Source organism: Phalacrocorax carbo, unplaced genomic scaffold (genome assembly GCF_963921805.1).
Source record: "Phalacrocorax carbo unplaced genomic scaffold, bPhaCar2.1 SCAFFOLD_36, whole genome shotgun sequence".
Taxonomy (NCBI): domain Eukaryota; kingdom Metazoa; phylum Chordata; class Aves; order Suliformes; family Phalacrocoracidae; genus Phalacrocorax; species Phalacrocorax carbo.
Window position 1 is genome coordinate 737,138 of NW_026990495.1, and position 18,219 is coordinate 755,356.

At 48.4% G+C, this 18,219-nt stretch overlaps 1 protein-coding gene across 1 annotated transcript; it reads right to left on the reverse strand.

The window, feature by feature from the left end:
* Positions 1–301: 301 nt before the first annotated feature.
* On the reverse strand, positions 302–11,766 carry LOC135311296 (E3 ubiquitin-protein ligase RBBP6-like). Its single transcript, XM_064440421.1, has 12 exons — positions 11,601–11,766; positions 10,062–10,161; positions 9,275–9,311; positions 7,595–7,639; positions 5,670–5,758; positions 5,455–5,551; positions 4,825–4,964; positions 3,734–3,906; positions 2,885–2,988; positions 2,261–2,437; positions 1,998–2,005; positions 302–1,424 (listed from the first exon to the last, which is right to left on the reverse strand). The coding sequence occupies exons 1-12, from the start codon at positions 11,764–11,766 to the stop codon at positions 302–304; spliced, it is 2,259 nt and encodes a 752-aa protein (XP_064296491.1).
* Between the last annotated feature and the right edge of the window lie 6,453 nt (positions 11,767–18,219).

The window sequence follows — 18,219 nt, forward strand, 5'->3', positions numbered from 1 at the left end:
AGACATCTCTGTGAGCTCATGGTGAGACGCTAGTTAGAAATGTAACACAGACATGCCAGGGAACACACGAGGCTAAAAGAGTGTTAACTTTATTGATGAACATGCGATTTGTGTTTATACAGGTGCGAGTAAACAAAGAGAACAATAGCCATGCAATTGCCCGTATTCCAGAAATGGCTCTAACTTGGCTGATAAGGCACTCCCCTTCTATCCTCCCAACTAGCAACTACTCGCTGCAGGACAGCATCAAAACACCCTCATCCTTTCAAGAGGAAGGTGTTTTAACACTGCCTGACTTTGGCTAGTCCTCCTTTGCCTTTTTCGCAGGAGGTTCCAGTCGAGGAGATTTGTCACGACCCGTGTCCACCTTCTCGTTGGAACCTTCAGCTGGTTTTACTGTATTGTCCGTCTTAGGAGGAAGAGCCACTTCTACTTTCCGCTTGGCCTTGTCAGTCTTTGCTTTTGGCTTATCCTTCTCTTCTTCCTCCTTTTCAGACCCCAGTCTGAAAGCACTAGACTCTGTTTCCATAGGCTCATTTCTCACAGGGGTGGCATCATCTCTGCTTGGGAGCCTGAAGACAGACTCCGCTGTAACACCTTCTGCTGCAGCTGCCTCTCTTGGTTTTCTCGCACCTTCCAACAACTCAGCATTTGGAAATCCTTCATTCCGGTGCTTTTTATCTTTATTGCCTTTCTTGTCTCCCAGTGGTTTTTCCACCTCTTTCTTTTTTGATGTTTCAGGATCTTTGATGCCACGGCTCTCCCTTCCACATGGTTTTTCAGGGTAATTTCCAGCTGTATGATGGTTTCTGTGCCTCTGCCCACCAGGATAATCCTGCCTACGTCCCTGAGCACATGGCAAATTCTCTCGTCTGGTGCCAGGTGGACCAAACCTACCTGGAGAAAAGTCCTCTCTGTTTTGTGGAGGTGGAGGTTGACAGCCAACAGCATAGCCCTTGTAAAACTTCTCACTCCGGTGTCTAGAGTTCCCTCGCCGTTCTCTGTATCTTTCCTTTTCAAATGGATCCCTCCAGTCACGGGATCTGCCCTCGTAAGCTTTCCTATCATATGGTGGAACCTCTCTGGACCTGTTAAAACACTCCCTTTCTCCTTCCCCTTGAGGTAGAGTCCGTTTAGTTGGAGACTGGCCCCTAAACACCGGAGACCTTGACCGTGAATGGTATCTTCTGTGCGGGGGTGACCTTAGCCTTGAATGGTGAGAGCCGCGTGACCTTGACCTGGAGCGATAGTTACGACTCTTCCCTTTGCCTCTTCTTGGATACGGCGGCGATCGCGGGGAGGAACGAGACTGGGAACGACTGAATGATCGAGAGTAGGAGTGAGTGGGGGAAGAACTGGATCTTGACTTGGTGTAGGTATACGAACTTCTACAGTACGATGAAGCACTGCAGGGAGACTTGGACCTGAAAAAAAACCACACAGAAAAAGAAAGAAAAAAGAGTCACATCCCCAACTTTTTTCCTCTCAAATTTGGTTTGCTTTGTTTGGTTTGGTTTGTTTTTTTTTTTATCGTCTCTCCATGTGTTTATGTAATGATGCTGCTGCAAATTGAAGAACTTGTTAGCATGTAAAGTTTCTGCTTCCAAGCTTCTAGCCTGGCTTTCCACTTGATCCTATAATTATATTTAATTTTCGTATGTGATTACGGTTTCCCCAGAAAATGTTTGTTTTTGGCAGTCCCCTTGTCAGTCCTGTGCTGATGTTTTATTTTAAATAATCTTAGTGCAAGCACAGATCCCTTTGTTAAAGGCAATTCAAAGTAAGCCATTTCAAAATTAATTACCGCTTGTGTTCTCCACAACTACCTGTGCGTACTTATTCATTGCAAATCAGCTGTTGCAGGAGTTACGTGTTACGGCCTCCTTTAACCAGGAGTAGTAGTACAGTTACCGGTAGTAATGCATTGAATTTCTGTGGGACACTTACAGTTCGCAGCCTGATCCGCCACCTGCTGAGCGAATTGTAGTGGCTCTCACTGGATGACCTGTTGCAGTGGGGAGGGAAAAAGAAAAAAATCCCATTCAGTTTATCTGAAGGTAAGACTTTTAAAGGAATTCTAAAGTTAGCGTTACTTACCCGTTGTGGGTATTGATTGTCCTTGGGGGCCCAGACGACTCGGCAGTGCTGCTTGTCTTAGTAGCGGAACCTGACGGCCCTTGGCAAAAAACGGTTGGAAAGAGTTGGAAACGAAGCTCTGCTAAAAGACAAGGATCAGTGCCTATGCTGAAATCAAACTAACCTTCTCCTCCAACAACCCGCCGATTGGCTGAGAGGAAGGTTTAGAAAGGTTAGCGGCCGTCACCAGCGCGGCGGGAGGCCCGACAGTCAGGAGTGGTGGTGGAGGTGGTGGCGGTGGCGGCTGCTGCGGCTGCTGCTGCCGAGGGTAGCCAGTTCCATTTTGGAAGTTGTTCACAGCCTAGAGGCAGAAAAACACGGACAAAAAGGGGATAGGAAACTTCAGGAGGCACACAAACAAAAGGCTCCACAGAGGAACATCACTCGCCTATTCCTGTAAATGCTATCAATCCTAAAATAAATCAGCAGGCAGGGGTAGGAACACATCGCATTAAGCGCCGGCATTAATGACTGGTAACTCAGGGTGTCTGTATTTAAAGCACTTCAGTGTCAACACCGAATTTGAAAGGGAGGCAATCATGTTAAAACTGTGACCTGAATTTGCCAGACTGTCTCTAAGGAGTTGTAAGCTTCTGTAACAAGGGATCATGCACTGGAGGAGTAAATAACTGTAGCCTTGTCCAATTTAGCCCTGCTTCAGGAGCCGTCGATTCATGTTTTCTTCCCTTTCAGCTTTTCAGGAATAGACTTCTCTTACAAGCAGTTCACGGAAAAGCCATCACGTTACCTGGCGTAGGATCTTGTTGGCAGCTAAAGCATCAGGAGAAACATCGCTCTGATGACACGTTGGGCAGGTATGATCCTCAGAATCCAGTAACGCTGTTCTAATACCTGTGTGCAATTAGAGGCATCAAAATAGATTTTAGCCAAACTAAGGACGTTTTTTGGGTTCTCATCAGTTAGAAAACCATGTATATGATTAATGAAGATGATCTTGAATTGGGAACATGAAGCTCAAGTTCAGTAGCCTAATAATTTTCTAGTATGCAGCCAATAACGGTACAGCCCTGATGTTTCACTCCTGTAACATCTGGAGGTGTGGAGTAGGCGGTGTCTTGATGTCTTGGCTCACCTTTTTTCCACTCTCTAGTACAGTGAGAAGTCACCAACCTCAGGGCTAGTGAATAAAAGAGACCTCAAAAACCCGTTAGCGGGTTTGAGTTCTGAAGGTTTCAGCCAACTCTCCCGTGGAGGAGAATGTGCATTAAATGCCCAGGTACCCGATTGCTGCAGACCACAGGAAGTCACCAGCGTTGGCTCTGTAATTTTGTAGGAGGGAAAGGGCTGTGGACAAACGAAATGCATTCGCTATCTAATAGTGTCATCACCGGCGCAGTTACGCCCTCTTCTCATACTCGTCCTTCCACGTGCGAAGGGGATTTAACGAGATACATAAAAAGGAGGAAAAAGCTTTCGGCCTTTCTTTTGCCCTTTATAGGAGAAGAGTCCTTTCCTATTCAGGCTGGGCTTAAGTACTACATAGAACCGGTGACACAGTAATTTCCTGATCTCCTGTTTCTGCTTTCAGAGGATCAGAGGTGATGTTTTGAATTAACAGCCATGGGGTCACACTTACATTCGTCACAATAACTGTTTCCACAGCAGGGAATAACAGCTGCGTCGGTCATTATATCTTTACAAAGGGGACACAGGAGCTCATCTGGAATAGGCTCATCGGAGGGGGAGGAGGAGGCCGGCTCTTCCGGTAGAAAGGGAGGCTTTTCCTTCTTTCCTCTGGCATAAGCTTCCCTGGAGGGGGGTGGGGAAGGAGAGAGCAAAAAGTTAAAGGTGGGTCAAGGAGAACTTTTCCAAGCTTTGGCTTTTCTCAGGGGAAGAGAACAGGTGGAATTCTTCTCACTCCACATTAGCCTTCTAAAACGTAGGCCGCTAGTTGAAAGTCCTTTTCTACAGCCACAGGATGAGAAGAGGGAGGGGGAACAATTTTCCTGCTGCAGACCTCTCCCATTCATTGGGTCAATGGAGAAATCAGCTCAGACTAGGCAAATAATTTTTTGACAGCTAGAAATTGTGTGAAATGAATCCCACCTCTCCGTTGCCAGAGGGTAAAAGTAAATGGCAGGCTGAGGATCAAGTCAGTCTCCGAGTAATGAAGTTTTGGAAATGGAAGAAGTCTATGTTAGAGCTTCTACCAAAGGAGGTCCATGGCAGAACACCAGAAGTGCCACCGAGTGCATTTTAGAGCAGCCGCTCTTGTCAGCACACAGTAGTATTTTCTTAGTTTGCAGCAACAGGAGAACTGCAGCCTCTTTCACACAGGGGAGGTGATAAAAGTCAGAGGGGGAGGAAACCTCACTCCCACAGCAACTTGTTAACTTTTGCAAGGAGCCTTTGCAGCATCAGACAGAAGCAAAACGCGCTTTCAAAGAGAACGACTCCACTGCAAACACCTCGGAAACCTTTTGCAGAAATACTGATTCTTAGCACGCCACAAGTTTAAGCAGCTTCCAGGGGCATGAACAGGAGGAGCGTCCTATTTTAGGGCCTTGGGATTAGAAAGTATCACGGGTGTTAAGGTTAAGATGCAATGCCAGTGCTTCCTCCCCCGTAACTAGAGGTGCTGGCCCACTCGGCTGCATTGCCGCCCAGGCATTGACGCACGGTTCCTCTCCTTTGCTCCTGGGTCAGTCCCGTTAGTCCCATACTTACGCATTAATAATTGGTATGGCATATTTTCCCGTGCTGGTCAGCATAGCACCCTTTGTGTTGGGATCTTTCACCTCCACCATGAAACTCCTTGGAATGCCCGTGCTCCTCCTAATTCTGGGAACAGGCTCAAAAGTCTTGTCCTGGTAGGAAAAGAAATGCAGGCGTATCTCAAGACCCACACTTAAAACGACATCTCCGTGATTGTTGTTAAATGGCAGGGACGCTCAGCCAGAGGCTTGTGTCATTACACCAGGCAGATATCCAATAGATGGGGCCAGCAGAAACATCCTGGTTTTGTACGAAATACTAATAACTGTGAAGTGTCTTTAGAAAGGGTTCAAACCCAAAATAAATTTCCAGTCATAGTGAAATACAGAAAAATATGCATGAAAGTTGACAGAGAAAGATCTCTGGCTATGTTTGTTGTGGTGGCCTGGAAAAAAGAAAATTTTGCCTTGATAATTGCAGGTGTCCCTTGAATTTTGAAGGGCTTTGCAACTTTGCCATGTAACCTCTCTATTTCACCCCAAGAGAAACACGTCTTAATATGCGTGTTCATGTATCTGTTACCTCACTGCCAAGGTAAAAAACAAAACCAAAGTAACACCAGAAGTCCCCCCCCAACCTTACCCCGTTTGTTGGGCAGTTCTTTATATAGTGGCCAGGTTTTCCACTACGAAAACAAGTATATGATGGCGGAGGTAGACCCAGGCTGTTCTTCATGTAACTAGAAGGTTTTTGGGAGAAAAAGAAAAAGGGGTGCATGTATCTCTCTTGTTAAAACAACCATCTCTAGCATTCCTCCGTAATCGTTGGGGAACAGATCTGGCGTTATCAACACTTACTTGATTGGATCATATGCACGGCAAGACTGTATCATCATCGCTTTTATTTTGTCTTCTTCGGAAGCGCTGGCTTCAGCCAGACTGGCAGTCTGTGTAACAGGCCGTTAGTCGACACACACGTTAGAAACACTTTAGAGCCCCTGCTAACTTCTTCGTGTTAAGTGAGCTAACTATGGTAAGCAAAACCTGCAGGTTTCTCCAGCTGGCCGTGTCCTTTTACCATGCAAATTGTAATACAAGCCTTACGCAGAACTAGATCTTCATATGAAGGAAACCAGCTGATTTCTTGGTTTTTGAAGTACTATTTGTTCAAACGTTTTAATTACACACTAGTGCAGATACCAGCAGGGTCTAAGGGAGGGACTGTACATTCTTTGGACCGTCCAGCACCAAGCCTTCAGATCAGCCACTCCTGTCTTTGCTTTTAGGTGCATTCCTTCGCAAGAGCAACCAACTACTTTCAGCATTTTATTAAATGGTTGTTTCCTATACACAGTTTTTCCTCAACTGTAACATAATGCAGATCGACACCTATGAAATCATTTCCATTAACCGTGACAGAAAACTTCACAGACACTTGACTGATTTGCTTGAACCCAAGAGATGTACAAGACACATCCAAAACCCACAAAACATTTCTAGGGATAGGCGAAAGTTCAAATATGGCATTTCGTACATAGCAGTAATAAACCAGAGGACTTTTTACAACACATTGACTCCCTGCTGAGCCAGTCTGCGCTAAAGAGGGTAGAGTAAGTCACAGTTTTGAGCTGCTCTGAGGTGTTGTTCCTGTATTGTTCTGAAATACTTCAATGTTCTCAAAAGCTTCAATGTGTGCACCTCTTGGACGGCTTCTCACATTTTAGAGTAAAACTTCACCTAAGTTTACAGAACCAAGGACACGTTTAGGGACAGCACTAATGCAGACCAGTTTCTTCTGGTGGCTACCTTCCAAATGAATTATTTTTTCCAATATTTTTGCCACGTGTCCACAATTTCATGTCTGTGGTGAGAGAGGGAAGAAGTGGCTAGTGGGGAGAGCTTTCTCTGTCTTGGGAATGAACTCCAGCCTTTCTTTTCAGAAGAAAGAACAAGCTCCTCTGCATTACGCCCTGCCTTCTCTGATCTTTGTAACTTTAAAGCCCAGGCACTGAATTGGCTAGCACTACGCCTTCTCACAAGGCGCAATGACTAGTGCTTTCCCAGCCAAAGTTACACATTCCCGGGCAAAAACCGCCAGCAGCTCCACAGCAAAACGCGGCGTGGCAGGAGTTCCAGAAGGTCACCTCCGCCAGCATGCCACACACAGGCGTGGGTGTGTTCCTAGACACGGTTAGGGACATAATCACAGCGTACACAGTCTGCGTTCAAGGAAATCAGATTGTGTTGCCCACTGTATCTATACGACAGCTGATGAAATTGTGCAGCGGTCAAAGAATGGATCTGCAGCTCTGAGGACTAGAAATTCAGAAACAGCCCTGCAATTGTCCGTGTTCCAGGCACGCCTCTAATTTGGCTGCTCCACACCCCCTGGAATGTCCGTCCCTTACAGCCAGTGACATGCTTCTGTAAAAATAGCGCTCCTCCCCAAAGCAGAACTAACGGAATGTATGAAAAAGGGCAAACAGCCTCTGAAGTGCTTCTCCTTTGTGTCTTGAAGATGAGCACTAGTGCAACGTGACGTTGGTGCTGGTAAGGTTCTCCCCTTCTCTCTCCCCAAAGTGGCAACTGCTCTTTACAGGAGAGGATCAAAGCATACACACATTTTAAAGTTAACATAAATACTTGACATTATTAAGAATTAAAGTAAAGCATTGTTCGCATTACAACAGTTATACAGCTCTGGATCACAGTGCAAGATTTAAAAATATGAAGCAAACACTTTTTTTTTTTTTTTGAAGTATTTGGTAAGAATATAGATATACCTGAATAAGCTGGGACAGAGAAGCAGATGCAGAGGAGTCATCCATCTGTTCACAAAAAATTAAACACATATTCAAGTTGTACAGTCCAAACATAGCAATAGTTAACCTCTACCGTAGTCTGAAAGTCTGCACGATGCGCTCCGAGTGTGACTGCAAGAGGCATTTCCGACCTCGTGTCATTTGCATTTGCTCAAGGCAAAGTGCAAAGCTACGCCAGCTTAAGAGTGCCCGTGCGGTTAATGAGAAGAAACTAGACTAACCAGACCCGCTTGAGATCAGCTTGTTGCTCCAGAGTATCTCAGAGAGGGAACCTTGTCAAATGGGTCAGGAAGGGTAACTGATGTACTGTTCAGCACGTTTGCCCAACGGCCACCTTCCACGGCCCTCCAGCCCTGGGTCTTTTTTTGGTTCCTTTATATTTCTACTGAAGTATTTCCTGCCAGTCCCTCCAACCAGTCAGTTAGAACCAACATCTCCATGAAACTTGTTTGCCACCCTAAGGCAATACTGCAGAAGAACTGGGGAGGGGCGGGGACACGACTCGACAACCAACAACCCCCAAACAATCCAAAATCCAGAATCAACAGTCAATGTATGAACTGCCATTTCAAACGGAAGACTAATCAGAAACTAAAGAGAACTAAAGCAACTGAACAGAAGACTAAATCAAAATCCAGACTATTACCAGTCAAGCATTTCCTTCTGTTACTTATTTATATTTCAGCAGCAGAAGGACAGTGTTTTCCAACCTGATGAAAAATGCCCCACAAAGGCCCCAGGCTCTAACCTTGCGCCAAAATTTGTACACTGGGTTTCAGGTATTTTCATTTGCGGACAAGCTATTAGATGAAGCTGCTGCATCAGAGAAAGCGGGAAGAGCAAATGCAGAACTTTAGAATACCACTTTGTGTAGCAACGATATTTACATTCAGGGCAATCTATTAAAGACATTCATGTACTTGGAGGAGCCCAAACAATATCACTGCAAATAAACAGTTCCAGGAACAAATACCCAGGTATTCAAAGGCACGGAAAGGACTCGTTTAGCTGCCCAGAACTGTCCTCAGAACGTAGGGCGTATGTCAGTTTTAGTTTTTGTTTGAACCCCCACGTCAAAGTCAGAAACAGTACCAAGTTTAACAACAATGGTTTCTCGGTGTTTTTTATGAACGTTTTCAAAAACCGTTGGGCAAAGCAAGCAAAAACCGAAGCTAAGTGATACAAGGTGAAAATGGCAAAAATACACTCCGGAGCATTTTCACTGCAAGAAACACAAAGCGCACAAGCAGCTACGCCAACAGACACGTTACTAGCTGTAGACAGACAGATGGAGAGCACGGCACCACGTCCAGTTGTGCAAACCTGGAACCTACATCGCCTATAACCAATCGTACCTTATCTGTACAACACAAAGCCATTCAGGAAATAGCCTCGCATATTCAGGATGAAATACAATGCGTGACTGGGCACAAATACCAATAGTCCCATTAGAACTGTGCAAATGATGGCATTACGCACTTCTTACTATGCTGAATCAAATCCATTGTCTTTGCAGCATAGGCTATGTTTTACTGGAAGAAATTATATGAAGCTACTGTTTGGAAAATTTCATACAAGGCTACGTTGTTCAGAATTCAGTGCAGTGTGCAGAAAAAGGTGTGACCCTGTGCTTTTACATACTGCTTTTGGTGTTGCGCTCACTGGCTCCGTTCGACTTCTGGAAGGAGAAAGAAAGGAAGGTGATCAGAGCTTAAAATAGAGCACTTGTGCCCCACATCAAGCAGTGAAACAGGTTATAAAACCTGCCCATCAGGACATTGTTCGGATAATCTAGTGAATGTGGCCATCTATTCATACACATAAACTGTTCTCATTCTCAAATTCTCACATTCAGTGCAACTAAAAAAAAACCCCAAATCCCAAAATGACCACAACAATCCTGTAGGCAGGATCACGTTTGAGTAGCTGTAATCTCAACCAATACACCCCAGATCTGGGGCCTCAGAGTACCTGCCATATCCTGCCTCCTCCCGCAAATGCGGGAAATAGCCAAACACTGACAATCGGGCTCCTCTGGGATGGGAACTAATTCTAAGCGTACACTACGGTGCGTATCTGTCTTTACTCTGAAAGCAATACAAGCAAGCCCATAGCATAAGGCATCTCTCCACCTGGAGGAAACAGCATCTACAGCTCGGGTCTCAGAACAATCAAGCCCAAGAACAAACCCAACAGAATCATCTTAGAAGTTACCGTTGTTGGAGCCTGAAGCCCATGTCCCAGCAGGCCTAAAAAGGTCAGTCTGCTTTGGGACAGGTCCATTGAAACCTACCCCAGGACAACAAAAACTAACAGCCGCTTTAACAAGGGAGATGCAGTTGGAACGCCACTGGTAAACTAATATCCATTAAACCAGTGACCTCACTGAACCCCCTAGCAAAGACTACACCGCTTTACGGATACTCACGTAACAGAGGTTCTGCTGGTAGCTTTAACTCCTCCAGCAGGGATCCTTCTGACAATTACCGAGGAGTTCCTCGGAATCAGGGCGTCATCATCTGTGTATTCTGAAAACAACATCAGTACAGAAAAAAGCAGTAGTCAGGTTGTAAGAACGTATATCAGTATGTCATTACACAGCACTTCAGAGAATCCCTTTACAGAGAGAAAAGCAACCTTTTATAGGTAACACCGACTTTTATCGTCTCAACACACTCAACAAATGCAGATCAAATTAAAAGGAGGCACAGGCTTTTTGAAGGGACTTCTGCCTTTGCAGAACATGACTCCATGGGCAGATATTCCACTGATATTTAAAATCCTGTTTTCTTTTCGCTTAGGTTAGCATTGCTTCTGTTACTAGATCTCCATTATGGAAAGTTACAGTCCCGGAACTGTAAAAGGTTAGAGTGCTCAGAAAAATCTGAGCAAGTCGGCCATCTTCACTCAAGCTCCACTTTGTTCTTTCCAAGATCAGGTCAACATTTAGTCAGGGCTCCTGCACGGGCAAGGTTATAAAAGAACAGTACTCTGTGTGCACGTGTAAGGATTCCAGAGACGGGAAGCACAAAAACACCCCCAAAAAGTGCCCCATCCCCCCCCACTGGGGCAGGATGGGGCAGCTCACACGCTGGCATCGCAGGGCCACCCGTACTGGCTGCATCCCTTCCCCTTGGGCAGGAAATTCAGCTCCCTGCAAAAACAATGCTTGGGAAGGGAAATTGTGGGCATGGGAAACCGTTGGGATAGGAAACCATCACGGGTCTGAGAAATCACCGTGGGGATGGGAATCCATCGTGGGGATGGGAAACCCTCACCGGGATGAGAAATGAGCATTGCGGACAGGAAACCATCAGCAGGATGGGACGTCATTGAGACGGGCAGTTGCTGTGGCATGAGAAATGAAACCCTGGCAGGGCTGGCTGAGGCAGGTGCTGGTGGAATGATCGCCATGGGGACAGAACCCCAGAACACTCTTTGCCCCAGACAAACCCCACACTGACCCGCCGCCATGGCAGGTACAGCAGCAGCTCCTGCTCCTCGTGGTGCTCCTGCCCTCCGGGTAACCCCCCAAGGGGCTCTGCCCACCAGTAGCTCACCCCACCACCCCTCTTTGCTTCCCCCAACAGAGAGGTTCCCTCTGCAGCTGCCGACGGCATCGGAGGTGTCCGACATGCGCTTCACCACCACGGCCATGCCGCCACCGGTCAGTGCCTGTGTGCTGCCCTCTGCCCCAGGGCTGCCGGTGTCCGGTGAGCCTGCCCGGCTCCACACCGTCACCTACCAGCGGGGCCAGCCCACCGTCTGGCAGGTGGTGCCAGGGCCCCTGGGGGCGCCGGGGCAGGTGGTGCAGGGCCCCTGCGGGTTGTCGCTTTCCACAGTGGTGCAGGTCCCCGCTGGGGTGCAACTCCCTACTGGGGTGCTGCTCCCCCCTGCAATGCAGCTCCCCGCCGGGGTGCAGCTCCGCACTGGTCCCCGAGGCCCCGCGCCCGCCGCCCCCACGCACCTTCTTTGGTCTGGGCGTTGGAGATCTGCAGGTCGCTCCTGGTCGCCTTCAGCTTCTCGCGGCCCATGATCTGGCGCTTGAGGTCGCGCAGGGTGATGTGGAGGCCGCTGAAGGTGACCGTATCATAGTTCAGCCTGGAGAAGAACTTGTAGTGGACACAGGACATGGTCGGGGCCAGGCGGTGCCTGCTCTGGGATGGCGCCTACTGCAGCACGCGGTGTCATGGTCCTCTTATATGCTCAGCACATTATGAAGAAAGTCCTGCATCATGTGGGTGTGGCAGCCCCGCCCTCTTTGTCCTAATGCCGAGTGGCCCTTAGGGGAGGGGGTTCCAGCAGCCTGCTGTCCTGTCACCCCCCAGGTCTGTCGCTGCCCGGTGTCCTGTCACACCCCGAGGTCTGCGCTGTCCCTCCCGCCACCCCCTGGGCCTTCGCCACCCAGCGTCACCTCCCATCAGCCCCGGGGCCCGCGCTGGCTCTCCCAACAGCCCTGGGCCCATCACCGCCCCATGTCCTCTCACCCCCACGCCTCTCACCGCCCGCTCTCCCTCCTGCCACCCCCCAGGCTGACACCACCCACTGCTCCCTCCCGTCGGCAGAGAGACAGGGCAAGACAGCCTGGGGGAGAGGCAGCGGTTTGAGTGTATCTTGTTGCATTTATGGAAGGTTCCGCCAAAGAAGGCAAGGACCATGTATGGTTATTGCCATAACCCAACGTAATTCCCCACAGTGGCACATCCGCACTTGCTTGAACTCTGGAGGGGAGGACAAGGAAGTAAGGAATGAACCCTTAGCCTTAGGAGGTGCCCCAGGACACTATTTCTTGCTTTCTCCACCACCACAGCTGCTGCTGCAACAGCCTCAGTCCATGAAATCAGGCCCTGAGTTACGAGGTCTAGTTCTCCTGAGGAACATGCTGCGCCTTGCTGACCTTCTGGGGCCAACCGGCTGTCCCTCCTGTTCAGGGAAATCTGATAGAAACTGATTGTTGTAGCCTGGCAGGGCTAACGCGGGAGCTTCCACGACTTCTTGCTCTAGATCTTTCAGTGCCTTCTGGGTTTCCAGAGCCAGGAAACCCTTCTGAGTTCAGGGCTGTCCTCTATATCCAAGGGATGGTTATTGTTGCTCTCGGTGTCTCTTTGCTTCTCCTGTTAATGGTGCGTGGGAAGCATAGGTTTTAATACGGTAGCCTTGCTTATAAGCCTGTGGTGGAATAGGGATTATACATATTCAGCCCATAATCTGGCCATCGCCACGGGGCAAACTACAGCAGCAGGGGCAAACAAGCCCCACTGTTGGCTATGCACTCAAAGCCCACCCACTACCTGAAACCAACTCTCCCGGGTGTCTGTCGTGTTGAATTCTCAGTGGTACAAGGACAGGCATCTACGTGATGAGTTTTCACTGAAGAAAGGAAGGGTACCGCCCTTGCACCAAGAAGGGTTTGTCGCTAGTCTGAAGGGAGAGCCCTGCCTGTGCTTGGAGAGCAAAGCTGTTGACAAGCTTACTCACTCTGTAGGGGCTGGGAACTGGAAATGCCAATAGAGCCTTCAAATTAATAGGATGGGTGGACGTGAACCATTCAGCCCTTAGGACCATACAGACAAAAAGGGGAGCCTTATGCCTGGAACGTTCCATGGCTCTGTGTGGAATAATTGCTGGAGGTGACTTAGAAATTAAACCAATGTTTTTAGAGATGGTGCAGCATTGAAGAAGCTGCCAGGGTGAAGTGCAGCTGCTATGTGAGGAATCCATTCCATGGCAGTTCCCTTGTAACCATAGATGTCGGCAATGCCAGGAGAACTTGGTGTACTGACTCTAAGAGGAGTTGTCCGGAGGGTGGAGCGGTGCGGGGCCATCGTGGCCAGGCTCAGTGATAAATGGGAACTGGAGGTACCCTGGAGCTGGCACGCTGCATATTTGCCACCCTGGGCCAACAGTCCATCATACTTTTGACAAAATGCTGTCCTTTTGGTGAACTTTGGTCATTCGGTATAATACCAAAACACACCTCCATCCCCAAAGTTACTCGCCTCTAAGGTGCAACCACCCCTCACTGGGCATGCACTTTGAATTTCTTCTAGTCTATCCTTTTAAAAGTAAAGCGAGGAAATTCTACACCAATCATGATAAAGGTATGCATGACTAGAGTCACTCAGCTCCACCTGAAAGGTAAAAAATAGTATAAAATGTGTGAAGAGGAAGAGGGTGTTGGGGAAGATACCATCGCGTACCACTCTGACTTCTGGGACCAGTTGACGGGCTGAGCCTCCTTCCCCCCTACTGGATCGCCTTTGGGTAAGACCAAAACATCTGGGTATCCCATCTGTTTCCCCGGGAAAACTTAGAAACCTCTCTATAGCTTCACTTTAAATCTCCAATGCTTCATACCTGCTTAAGCCGTTTGTAGCCTAGCAGCGTTACTCATCTTCTTAGTATTTGTGTGTGTCTTGTAACCAGCAATCCTATCACCGGTAACCCAAAGAACCTGTGTATCTGTTGCTTTAATAAATTGTACTGCTCATTAATCTAGCCGTGATCGTTCTCATTGAACGCCACCGGCTGGGGCATCTGGCAAACTGGTTACTAACAACAAATACTCTGATGAGCGGTCACTTCCAGAACCCTTAGAAAGTAAACCGTTGACCAAGTCTGAGACTAAGACTGGACTTAGCCGCACCTAGACTCCTCTCTGAGCAGGAGTTCAGAAAGCAAGGGGGTCCTGTCTGAACCTCGTGACTCAGCGGTAGGGTCTCCCCCTAGGCACTCCTCAGACTCTTACCATTAACGCACCAGTGAGTTAAATGGAACATATCAGGTTGTATGAGAATGTATTGTCTCACGCCAGTTCATTGTAGAGCTCTGAAAGTTTAGGAAAGTTGGGGAGAAAGAGGTGTTATCAATTTCTGCATTGTAGGGGAGACGATTTGACTGGCTGCTGTATTTGGAAAGACAGTATTTCAGTAAATGTGTACTTAGAAAATGGTGGTCTCGGAGGCTCAACACAATCCTGCTGGAGTCTCTGTAGGTCTCAAAGTAGTTGGCTGACGCTGTAGTAATTTGTGATCCTAAACGCATTGCCCATGTGCATCCCACGTTCGCCGTGCCGTTTTGCTGTTGGCTGCGCTTGGTGAAGGAGCGGAGGGATATTTCACCCCTGAGTCTCTGACAAGATGAGAGCAGGAGCTGGTAGGAGCTTACGCGGTTTCCCTGGAGGTATTTAAAAGACATGCAGACGTGGTACTTTGGGACGTGGTTTAATGGTGGACTTGGCAGTATTAGGTTCACAGTTGGGCTCGATGATCTTAAGGGTCTTTTCCAACCTAAATGATTCTATGAGCCTATGATCTGCCTGTCCATTTTGTCCTCTCTGTAGCTACTAGGTTCCTACACCTGCAAGGTCTCAAGGCAATAACTTTATCTTTCCTTGTCCGTATACACAGTTCAAACTCCTACGGTGTCTTTCATGATCTTGCAAGAATTAGATATGCATCTCTGGCTTTACAGATTCGGTTATGCTCTGACCATATCTTTGAGCCTGCGGCAGTGATAATTTTCATAGCCTTTTGTTTGGGTGCGTCATTCACCTTCCCTCTCTTCTTACTGGCCTTAACTTAGGTCTGGCGTTACAAAGAAGACACTTGCGTCACCTTTCTAGGCTCTTTCTGTTTATTAGCTTGACTTAGTCCTGAAGAGGCAACTTCCCCCTCTTTTGTGGTGCCATCCTCTATCAACAGCGTGTCAAAATCTAATAAGAGCACCTTTGGATTTTCTCCACTTGTGTCATGTTTCTGGAGAGCGTGCCTTCTAAAAACTTGTTAAAAACAAACAAACGATACCCTCCCCACCCCCCCAAAAAATAACCACCCAAAACCAAATTCCAAAAACAACAGCAAAAAAGCCCCTTTCTGTCTCCTTTTCATGAAGTGCGAGGCATGGAGAAATACCTGTCATTTTTCTGATGGTTTCTAATTAGCCTTTATTCAGAAACTGTTCAAGTGCAAGGCACACATGAGCTTCTGTTGGATGTGGATTGAGGTTAGCGATGAAGCCGGCTTCAGAATTATGACAAGAATTGATACCCTCAAAGGCAGCTTCAGTGGCTGACACAACCAAAAGGGCACAGACGTTCACAATGAAACATCCTAAAGCGTGGGAGGGTCCCTAAGCAGTAATGAAGAATTCAACAGAGAACAGAGAAACATTTTGCCAAATGAACTGTCTTCTTGTTCCTTCCTCTGTCAGGGTGAATGATGTGCCACGTACTTTGCTTACGTCTGGAGAAGGCATCCTCCTCAGAGAGACAGACCGTCCCCACTTCTTGAGAGAACTCGCGTATAACACTGCCAATGGTTTATGTTAACATCTTTATTCTGATTCCCCTGATGTAGACTCTTACATTCAAATTGGATGACCTGATGTCAGCTTCAGTTTTCTGGCAGCTGTTACAGTTCAGTAGCTGAATTTTGACTCTACCATTCAGAGGCTTGTTAGGCATTTGAGCAGGGTTTTCTTTTGAATGTTAGTAAGACAAATTTGAGAATTAGGGACAAGAAGCTTCATTTGGAGTTTGGTTTGCCGATGCTTTTAGCCTTGCAGTACAGCTTTTGTAGCTGCTGGGTGCTCCCACTCCATCAGCATCCTTCTGCGCTTGTAGTCCCGTGGATTCTAGCATTGCTGTAAGCAGAAAGCTTCGCTCCGGTGCAGGAGTGCCTTCAGTCTACAAAAATACCACCCTGATGGCTGAAGGCTGCTTGTGATTTACTCCCGTGATCCTTCCCTTCAGAAAGAGCACTTTGTTTTCCCTAACCAGCCTCCCCAGCTCCGTGCCACCACAAGCCATGCAGGGATGCCACCTGCAAACAGGTTTCTGTTTGCCTTTGACATCAGCCACTGTGCGCCCCTGGAATAAACACAACAGTGAAAACGCATTCCTTCCCATCTCGCTCGCCGTATCAACATGGAAATGCAAAGCCCTCTTTGAAGCCAAGTCACTCCTATTACAGACAGTTCTTGTTGCTTGGACAGGGGAAAAAATCACAGCATAGACTCATGGGATCAGAATGGTTTGGGTTGGAAGGGTCCTTGAGAGGGCATCTAGTGCACCCCCCCTGCAATGAGCAGGGACATCTTTAACTACTCATATCCTGGCTCTTTGCTTTCACTTTTCATTCTTAACCATAGGCTTACTCTAACAGAATAGGTTTCTTTTTGAAGTTAGTGTCCTCTCTGCCGCTCTCTCCCCCACTCCAGGAGCGGGGCTGGGCAGACCCGGGGAGGCGGCCGTGGGGCCTGCGGGGGGCGGCTGGCTGGGGCTGGGGGTACGTTGCCCGCGCAGGGTCAGGCAGCAGGAAGGCGCGGCCCCGGCCATGCTGGGAGCTGGAGCCCTGGGGCAGGGGCTGCCGGGCGGCCACGTCGGCTCCCAGGGCACGTTGGCGGGAGCTGCCATTCCCCACACTCCGCTTCCTGACAGCCACGCGGCGGTGAGGAGGCGCAGTCTCTGCTCCAGCTGCGGCCCCGCTGAGGTGAGGGCTGGGGCTGCCCGGGGGAGGTGGCCTTCTCTGGGGCCGGTGGAGGGCTCTTGGGCACAGTCCAACCGCGGGACTCCTCCCTTTGCCCTGCAGCTGTGTGAGGATTGCGCTAGCCCATTCAGGACCCCTCCTGAGGCCTTCCTTAAGACCCCAGACACCTCTGAGGACCTCTAGCACCCTAAGAAACCCCATGAGCCTGGGGCCTGGCCCCCGAGACTCTACAGTACCGCTTCAGTCCCCTCAGCACTCCTCCATAGGTGTTTGTTATGGCCAGGGCCTCCTATTGCTCGTCCAGCCTTCTTAGGAGCCCTCTGGTCCCCTGAGGACCCCTTTCTTTCTGAGGCCTTCATGGTGACCAAGGACCGCTCTTTCTCCTCTAGCCCCTCCAGGACCCCTGCAGTTGCCCTCTCGCCCCCTTAGCACCTCTGTGCTCTGCTTGGAAACCCTCCGGAGTCCATTGCGGTGCAGGGAAGTGGCGATGCAGCAACAGCAGATGCTGGGGCCTCGCTGGGATGGCTGGAGACCTGCAGGGAGGCTGGAGCTGACCACCCTTGAAAGGGGGAAGGGGCTTTTAGGATGCAAAACCAAAAGTTAACTGTTCTGTTGTTGAACGCTTATCTGGCTGCTGTGTAAAATGATTAGCAAGGAGGCCCGGAATCCCCCAGTGAAGGACAAGGTCTTGATAAGGACAGAAACTTGTCTCAAGAACCAGCTAAAACCAACTTTGCAGTTTGGACAAGAGACAAGAGTAACTGAGTCTGCATCAAAACAAGGGGTTACTAGCGGTGACGAGGAATCGTCAGCCTTCATCCCCAAGACCCCTAGCGACCACCACTAGGAGGCACTGCGCAAGCGCCGTTGGGAAAGATTTATGGAAATAACTCTTTCAGGCTAATTTTAATGCAAAGCGGGGAAAGGTCATGCATATCTATAGGCGTGTTGGGAAATCTTATGTATATGTAATGCTTTACTGTATCAATCCAAGACAAACTATCACGTGGGCACGCACAGCTTTGGTGGGACTATCCCCCGTGCTGCACAGCACTGAATAAACATACCTACTTGACAATCTTATAGACTGTGGAGTCT